The sequence below is a fragment of the Brachyistius frenatus genome, unplaced genomic scaffold (assembly GCF_029030835.1).
Source record: "Brachyistius frenatus isolate BFR_SWC_R1_liver_20210118 unplaced genomic scaffold, ASM2903083v1 Contig_29, whole genome shotgun sequence".
In the NCBI taxonomy this organism is placed as follows: domain Eukaryota; kingdom Metazoa; phylum Chordata; class Actinopteri; family Embiotocidae; genus Brachyistius; species Brachyistius frenatus.
The window spans coordinates 3,336,497-3,345,928 of record NW_027210628.1 but is presented as its reverse complement, the minus strand read 5'-3'; the positions used below and the strand labels follow the sequence as shown (position 1 = coordinate 3,345,928).

The window sequence follows — 9,432 nt, the reverse complement described above, 5'->3', positions numbered from 1 at the left end:
ACACACAGTACCTCTAATAACACACACTACCTCTAATAACACACACTACCTCTAATAACACACACTACCTCGAACTCCACATAACACACACTACCTCTAATAACACACACTACCTCAGTCCACATAACACACACTACCTCTAACACCACTTAACACAAGTGCCTATCAGAGAGCTTCTCAACCTCCATAGTCAGAGACCTTACCTTTACTGGACAGCCAAAGTCAAGTACACATGATTTACACTACTATAGAAGTGGTGTTGTTTTTTTTGTGTTTTTTTACTCTAGTGCTGCTAAAACCTGTAAAACTAAACCACTTGTGGACATGGATTATCAAAACTAGTCTCTTGTTTTCTTCAGTAGGGAAAATGTTCACAAAATGTTGTGGTCTGGATGCTACAACTTCTCTTATTGTTGCTTAAATTAGTCTTTTGTTTGTTTGAGCGGGGTTTAATATAAAAAATAGGAATTTGACTTGTGTGCAATTTTGCTATTTTTCCAAAATGTATTTAATGTGAATCCCTCATATTTTACCCCAAAAATAAAAAATAGAAATACCAAAATGTTAGACTATGTTGATATACTACTTCTGGATTTCCCTGGAAAAAAAAAACTTGTGTTTTGGTGCTTTTTTTCCAATCACAGTTGACAGTGAAGCTATTTTATCTGCCCTCTGGCTGGGTGTTTTTGGATTCATCAAATTGTTTTAGCGTTTCCCCATCTCCGGCGTTACCCATCACCATAACAACAGCCAAAGTAGCATAAACTGCAATACCATTTTTGGCAAGAATAACGCAATGAAATTGCCTGTGGTGCTGTTGTGACACTTTTGAGGCTAAGGGGGAGATTAATAAAAATAATTTTTACAGTATATGAAAAAAGTGCCACTATGTCATGCACATGTATTTATTCGTCTTCAGTATTTGGTATTTAGTACATTATCTTTTGGATTTTTGTTCATTTTATTTTGTAGAGATAGGGACAGAGTTGTGATTTATAGATTTGGATACTATATTTGTCTGTATTCAGTCACAACAGTCTGTTCCTCTCCTGCAAACTGGTCATGTGCACCTTAAAATGTTGATAGATGGTAGCAGAAAACAGGCCAAGGCATTGTTGAGGCCACAAAAACAAAATCACCAAATAACCCACGTGTTTATTTTGGGTACAGTAGGCTAATATTTTTTTTTTTACTAAAATATGAGCTCTGCAAATAACTATTATTTTGATTCTCACCTCACTGGAAAGATGACAGGTGGGTAATTTGGTCAAAAAATATCTTCTATTACTCCATTTGTCCCACAACAGTCCTCAAACTGTCAACAATCCTTTTGTTGTTCTCAGGAAATATGACTTACACTGAGTGCACGTATGAAACAATTTGGAAGTCAACCTTAGAAACTAACACTATCGATTGGAGTCCAACATTAAGTGTTGCAGCAGGGGTCTCATTTTATTGAGTTGGCCAGAGGTCCAGTGATATTTTACACAGTAGCGCATTGTGTTTTAAATCCAAAGGCTCTCAAATAAGCCTTTGAGGTGAAAGCACATAATTATTGCTGTTTGGTATGAAATCCCTATTTATGGCCTTGAAAATCAAGCACTCTATCTTGATGAGGATATTGACATTCAGCCAGAAATGTGCTCCTCTTGTAAATGTTCACATTCAGTGTGGTGGGTGTCTTACAACATAACTTTTAAAGAGCTCCTGCAATAATGTACACATGATACTGGGAGCAAACCCTAAAAGAGTTTATCTCACTTTAATCCTTATCTGTTTTAAACTTTGTTTATCTGACATCTTGTCAAGAAACATGAATATGTCAGAGACTGATTACAATGTTTGCTTTCGGACAGAATTATCATACAATCAGTGCAAAAATCTCATATTCCAGCAAGAGCTGTACAAATCTGAATCTTTTCAGGATTCACTCGCTTATCATGCCAGTAAAGGTTATCCTACTTTCCATGGATAATAAGGATGTACATATTCATAAATATACAGCACATAAAAATCATGACATACATTTGTATCATGCTTAAAACAATACTGCCTATATACAGTATCATTGTCATTGAAACTAAAGAGATCCTAACTGATGGTGACATCTACTGTTGAGAATAGTAATTACACATTCATGTTCCCTGCTTTATAATTTGCCTACATTTTTGCAACTGACAAGAAATTAATTTCTGCTAATAATAGTGCTGCAAAAAGGTCATAAATGTGTACATTTAGGACAGACATTCACATGAAACTAAACAATGGTTATTTGTGATTGGTGACATGACACAAAGACTGACTCCATTTATCTCATGTACATGTTTAAAATGATCTTTAATAGCATGAACTATGTTATTATTAAAATAAGTCCTTGTATTTAGAAGTACAATGTTAACAGCTTCATTTATAATATGTCAAATAAGTTCTTCTATCGTAGTTAAACTATATATATGTGTTTAACTCAATGCACATATATGTGTTTTAAAGATAATGTGTGCTCATTCATACTGTAGTTGTTTGACACTTTTTCCAAATGCATAGTGAATCAAACTTACACAACTCCACTCAATCCCATTATACCAGTTTGAATGCAAACGACCAATATATAAGACAAAATAAAATCTGGGCAAATGAATAGTATTTTAATGAATATTCATTGTGTACATTCAAACATCACATACAGCAGTGGCAGAGGGCTGTGGTTGGAGTCTGGAAACTTGGTCGTGGTGCAGCGGCTCGGGTCTCAGGGTCTGTGTCATCTCTGTACACTAAACTTCAGAGGAGGAGAATCTGAAGCACGTTAATATAAGTGATAAGATAATGATTACAAGAGGATACACATTTCAGACATAGCACCACATAAACAGAGTGTTAGCAACCTGGTTCTACCGGGCACTAATGACAGAATTAAGGAGAGCATGGATTTGGACAGGATTTAAACAGCGATTCAGGACTTGATGAAAATGTATATAGACACATGTCAAAATATTAAAGTGTTAAAATTAGTACAGCTCACTTAACTATTAACAAATAACTGTGGGAAAATAACAGTTATTTCCACTAAGAAAAGGTGATAGTAATATTTATTAGTAAATAAAAACTGTTTTCCATATTTTGCACAAATTGACAAAGTTAGGAAATTAGCTTTAAATTACTAGGTTATTTAGGATTGGAAAAATAAAATCCTGACAGGTCTGCTGTCCTCTGTAGAAAATAAAGCACACCTTTATGTATCATGGTGCACATTAAAGTTACCTTTTTGACGCGAGTTAAGGGTAACTATTTGTGTAACTATATTGCAAAAGAAGGATGAAACAAATGAAAAAAAACTAAATTCCAAATACACTTCTTAAGAAAAAAAAAAAATTAAACACCCTCCTATTTGAGATTGGCAAAAAAGTACTGTAATATTACCTTTCATTTATTCATATTCTAAGGATCTTCTTCCATTTCGTGGCTGTAAGTGCAAAGACATCTCAATAAGTTCACCATATTATGTAGGTCTTCTTATTTCTTTTTAAAAAACAATTTGTGGCACAAACATATCCCTACCCGATAGAGGAAGAAGCCTCTGCTCTGGATTCCCCCTGGTCCCTGGAATTCAGCCTGTAGAGACACACAAAACCTGCAGAGTTTAATTTACACATAGCAGAAGGTCTTTGTCTTGTTTGCCATTTTCTCAGTGTTGACTAAAACACCCCCCTCCCCCCTCCTCCCAACACCTGCACACACACACCCCATTCAAACACTCACATCTGGATTTTCCAAAACAAACACTCTCCATGTTTTCTCGCCCACGGTTCCTCTGTGTCCACTTTGTGAATGTCAGTGCTTCATAGCAATGAGTGATAAGTTCACCTGTCAGCTGCACTAATTTTAGACCATAATTACCCTCAGCCTGGGAAAGAACAACTAATGTAGACTGAGCTCGTACAGCGTTATTGACATGGAAGGTCAGAAAGGGGAAAACGCATTGAAATCAAGGGCAGAATGGAGCACACACATTTCAGTATCAACATTTGTCACAGAAGTACAGTGCAGTACTTCCATTGTACATGCTGTAAATGTATCTTCTTTATCAGCTCTGTGTATGTTATCCTATTGCAGTAGACAAATCTGGATATATTAAGCAGCAAGTAACAGAATACTTGTCATAAAGTAATATCACGATACAGTTTGCACCACTGGTTGCATTCAGTGTATCTGTTCTCAATGTGTTTCTTTAATAAATCAGAGGTTGTGAGATTTTTGGAAGCAAAAAAAAACAACTAAAAAAGAAAAATATGGAGACTGAAAGGAGATGTGCGTGGTACATACACGCTTTGAGAGTCCTCTCTCTCTTCTGGTATGGAGTTGAGAAACTAGATGAAGAAGAGGGTACAACGGAGGGGTCTGACACACACAACACACACACACACACACACACACACACACACACACACACACACACACACACACACACACACACACACACACACACACACACACACACAGATAGAGCCAGACACACACATGAATAACAGTGAGGGAGAAAGTGCTGAACATGAAATGTACACATGCAGAGAGAGAAACAATGTTTCCCTCTAATCAACACATACAAACGTGCAAAACAAATGCTTTAAATTTCCTCATCTTCCTCCATGTCAGGGTTTTGATAAACACATCAAATTCTGTTTTGTTTAACATCCAAGTAGAGGAACAAAAGAATACGTGGTTTCATAATTCAATTAAGAAATATGTTGTGTTGTTTCACGTAAAATAGTGAAGTGAATGGCCCCCTGGGACGTTTTGTGCGTATGTTGACTTCAATGGACATAAATGCACATGAAGACAAATAAATAAAATGCATTTAAATAACCATAATCCCCACTGAGACAGATAGTAGACAATGTAAACATCTCACTCTATTCTAATTATGCAGAGAGACTTTTTTTTTTATCTGGTAAATGACCAGAAAATGTTTTATAGTTTCATCAGACAGATAGAATATCAAGAATTGTATTTTCCACATAGTTTAGCAGAGCTGCATACTAGTTTTGATGTCTTAATATAATGTTCTGCAACTTTTTTTTTTTTAAATGTTCTTTGTTTCTCAGTTGACATTTGCGTTGTCCAGAGTGAAGGATGGACAGAGAGGGCAAGCTTAATCCATCCAAGTTCTCATGCAACCAAGAAACAAAGCTGACTGCGTAGTCATGCTGTCGCCTCCCTTTGCGAAATGCTGCCGGTTTACGAGGAAAGGCGTCTCACATGCAGAGCAGAAGAAGAAGAAGAGACCAGCCCGAGGACAAGATTTCATTTTACATTTCTAGATATTGTGACTGTGCATGCCCATGTCCAAGTATATATCTGCATGCTCACACTCATTCTTCATTCACGCATACCTGAATGCATTTTGGTTTTGCGAAATGATGTGGGGGCATTTTGAATTATAAGTGTTAATAGCTGTGACAGAGTTTAGTCTCATTTAAGAAGTGCAGGCCACATAAATCGATGTAAGGAGCTGTCTTAGGTCAAGCAACACGCTGTAGCAGCGCAGTTTTATCTTTTACTTTACTTACTTACTGTGACAACACAGAACCTTGAGGTCTAGAGTAATGAAATAAAAACTGCACATACTGTGCGGGACATAAAACAACAACAACAAAACACACATATACACATGCAAACAAGTCATCACAACAAATTAGATTTAATCCTATGGTGTATGGTCTAGTCTTTTTTTCTGCTGATGTCAGGGAAAGTAGTTCACACTCACCCTTTTACTGGTATTTTCTCGCACTTTGAGCTCCTGAATAAATAAAATATTGACAACACAATAAGTCTCTGGGTTTACATCGCTTTGTGAATTTGAACATAACTTTCTAATTGATATACCACTGTGCCAAATTCTGTTAAACAAACAAAAATAATTTGCTATTAGTTCCATGTTACTGGAGGAGAAGAGAGACTTAAGTCGGAGGTACCTTTGACTTCTGAACCAGCATCAAGACACAGAGTTCTCCTAAGACATCTGACGCCTGGAAAAATGACCAGAGAGCTGTTACCAATCAGAACCATGCAATTAAGGTGTGATATTTGTCTTCATAAACTCGACTCACCCAAAACTTCAGGTCTGCAGAGAGGTAGGATGAACACACAGCGTCTATCTGTGGAGCAGCACACAGGATGATGGAGGAGAGCACCAACCAACAAAGGATGAAGAAAATAAAGAGCGTGTTTCATACCTGGCTGAGGAGCTGCCTCTGATCTGTTGTGACCTGCTGAAGATCTGCTGGAGCACCTTTTGTTTCATACAACAAGGCAGACACACACAGTTAATACAATATAGAGTGAATACTTCAAGTGAAATGACTGTTTAAAAAAATCCTCACCAAGTATATAGTGTTTTCATCTGAACACAATGGTATAGTTTTATTGAAACAGCATTAATATTCCATGACGACATTGTACAAGCTGCAGGTCAGTGTGTGTGTTCGCTGTGTTGTGATTAGGAACAACATCTCCGATATGCTTCGAAATGATTATGTCCATTAGCAGGGTAAGAGCTTTACTGTCGAACATGGAGGGAGTTACTGTCCAACGTACTGATGTAAGATTACATCTCAGAGGCTTTGGAAAATAATCATGAATATAAAGATATAAAAAAATAGATTTTTATAAACTATTCTGAATTTTAAAAGTCATGTTTCTACTAAACAATAAGTCAACAGCTTGCAGCGCTGACACTGATGTTAAATCCTGAAGCTTACGCGCAAAATGTAAAGATCACTTTGACATCAGGGGGAGAAATGGCTGTCAGTCTTCATCGATGCATCGCTCAGTCATATTTTGACTTTATGTCGGTTGGTAGACCCCAGAAGTCAGAGGTTGAAAGACCAGAACATGTTTATTTTCTTTTTTTTGGGTCCAATTGTCTTATTTTGTTTGAGTTAAGAATGATAAAGATGGACTGAGAGATCCATCCATCCATTATCTACACCCGCTTTATCCCGAACAGGGTCAGGGGAGGTAGGGATGGGGGGGTGGAGTATTGAGAGATAGATGGATACAAATATTTTTACCATAAATCATATATTTAGAATTTATTCAGCAGAAAACTGATTTACTGATTTCCAGTAGTTACATGGAAAACTGATGCATCTCTATATTTCTATCTCCTCTATTTTTTATTTATTTACTCAAACACACTATTGCACGACAGTATGATAAAAAAATTAAAAAAAAAAAATTTTTTTTTAAAAAACCTAATAAAATAAAGATTGTAATGGACACAAATGTAACACATAAACATTATCAGCTGGAATTTCCCCATTTTGTTTCTTACTGCTAAATGCTTACTTACTTTTTTCTTTTTTCCAGGTTTAGCTTCCTTATTTGGTGACTTTCCCGATTTTCTTACACTTAATTACAGTAATAGATAGATAGATAGATAGATAGATAGATAGATAGATAGATAGATAGATAGATAGATAGATAGATAGATAGATAGATAGATAGATAGATAGATAGATAGATAGATAGATAGATAGATAGATAGATAGATAGATAGATAGATAGATAGATAGATAGATAGATAGATAGATAGATAGATAGATAGATAGATAGATAGATAGATTCCTTCATTGTATGTTTATATTTGCGAGGGGAAAAAAACTTAACTCACTTTAGGTTCCCTCAGATGAAGAAGTTCAGATTTTTCTTTTGATACTTTAGCAGAGAAAAAGAGAAAAGAAGTCGGACTTACTTTGACAGACTGGTATGGTGAGGATGAGCAGGGCTGCAAGGGTGATGCTGGCCGTGCTGAGCGGACTCATGGCTCTGCTGCTGAGGCTGTGCAGGCTGCTGAAGGCTCCGCGCTGAGCAAGCTGGCTTTGGCTCTGGAACATCCTCATCTCCCTCTCCGGCTGGCCTTTCTTGTCTTTTGGGGGATTTTTTTTTTTGTTGACTTGTTCTTCTGACAGTTTCTGCCTCACGTCAGAGAGATATGAAGGCTCGTGTCACACACCCTCCTCGCACGCTGACAATTGACTGCGTCACTATTCGGCGCTCGACGCGCGTGAAAAGTTATTGGATCAACAGGTTGGTGGAACGTGACTCAGGGAAGCATGAAGTGATGGAAATGAACAAATAAAGTTCAGCTGGAAACTATCAACAAAAATACCAGCAATTTGATAAAAAATTACGTTTTTTATTTTTTTATTTGTTCATGTTAGTTAAAACCAAACTGGACAATAAAATCCAGCCTACTGCTGCAGCTAGGCCGTTTTAATATGTAGCCTAATAGTTATTCTGAAACGACATTTTGGCAGAGACACGTGCTCTCACCTCACGGGCTTTTTAACTTGTACACTATTTACTGACTTGCTATTGGATCACCGCCTGCTTTTCTGCTGATGTGGTGAGTGAATACTGTGAGGACAGAAGCCTTGAACCAATGTACCTTGTTGTAGCCTAAATCATGTAAATCAACATTTCTTTACATTCAGTTTAGTCCTGCTGTGTATCACAAGGCCTCATTTTACAGTGTAAAAGTTGGAAATAAAAAGAAACACAAGTTAATGTAAAAAGGACTTAAAAATAGTAAAGTAGGATCCACAAGAATAAACGTGAACAAATGTCCCATGTTTTTGGACCTTGACTTAAAAAGTACTGAGTTGGTGCAGACCCCAGGTTTTCTGGGAGCTGAACGTTTTGACGCTGTAAGCAGGACCCTAATTATAACATCTTATCAGAGAACTTTGCGGTTCTCTAGATCCACTCCCTTTTGCCCTGTTAAAGATACCTAATTTCTGTGAATACAAACATAACACTTCCTGTACCCATTTCAAATAGAAAACCTCTGAGCATTTCAGGTGACAGAAACATTTAGTGTCTTAGCAAGGCTTTCATTTTAAAACATCTGCAGGAACAGCCTAAAATCAGACAATAGCACTTTAGATGAGTAATCAAGAGCAACCTTTGAAAGTAGCAGGATTATATTGTTAACTTTATTAAATTAATGCGATACAAATTACATTAGTGATTATTGTATGTAAACTCAGCACTGTAGGAACAGTGATTACACAACATTATAAATAAAGTCACAACCTTGCACAGGTGTGCTCCAGTACTTGAACAAATAGCACTACACTCATGGCAACCATGCATTACTCCCTTAAATAACCATTAGCAAATGTAATCATAATCAGAACTAATCTTAACAATTTTCCATTATTATTAGTCCAGGTTTTCATTTAATTGCAGTTCTGAGTGGTTTTTCCAAGTGGTGTTGCTGTACCCCAGCAGTAGCTGTGGCTCAACTCTATAGGTAGAATCTATATTAAACACTGTACTGTTTTTAAAAACCCTAACATTCATCTCTGCTATCGGATTGAATAGATTTTCAAAATGGAAAAATACCTTCTTGCATTATCTACCTCAGTCCCA

At 36.7% G+C, this 9,432-nt stretch overlaps 1 protein-coding gene across 2 annotated transcripts; it reads right to left on the bottom strand.

The window, feature by feature from the left end:
- Positions 1-2,385: 2,385 nt before the first annotated feature.
- On the bottom strand, positions 2,386-8,013 carry nmu (neuromedin U). Of its 2 annotated transcripts, none has more exons than XM_069699248.1 (8): positions 7,751-8,013; positions 6,231-6,286; positions 6,105-6,152; positions 5,970-6,023; positions 5,762-5,794; positions 3,556-3,609; positions 3,418-3,460; positions 2,386-2,793 (listed from the first exon to the last, which is right to left on the bottom strand). In XM_069699248.1, the coding sequence occupies exons 1-7, from the start codon at positions 7,896-7,898 to the stop codon at positions 3,425-3,427; spliced, it is 429 nt and encodes a 142-aa protein (XP_069555349.1). In that variant the 5' UTR covers positions 7,899-8,013; the 3' UTR covers positions 2,386-2,793; positions 3,418-3,424. The 2 variants fall into 2 exon arrangements, with proteins under 2 accessions (XP_069555349.1, XP_069555350.1); XM_069699249.1 differs by having other exon boundaries at positions 2,386-2,776.
- Between the last annotated feature and the right edge of the window lie 1,419 nt (positions 8,014-9,432).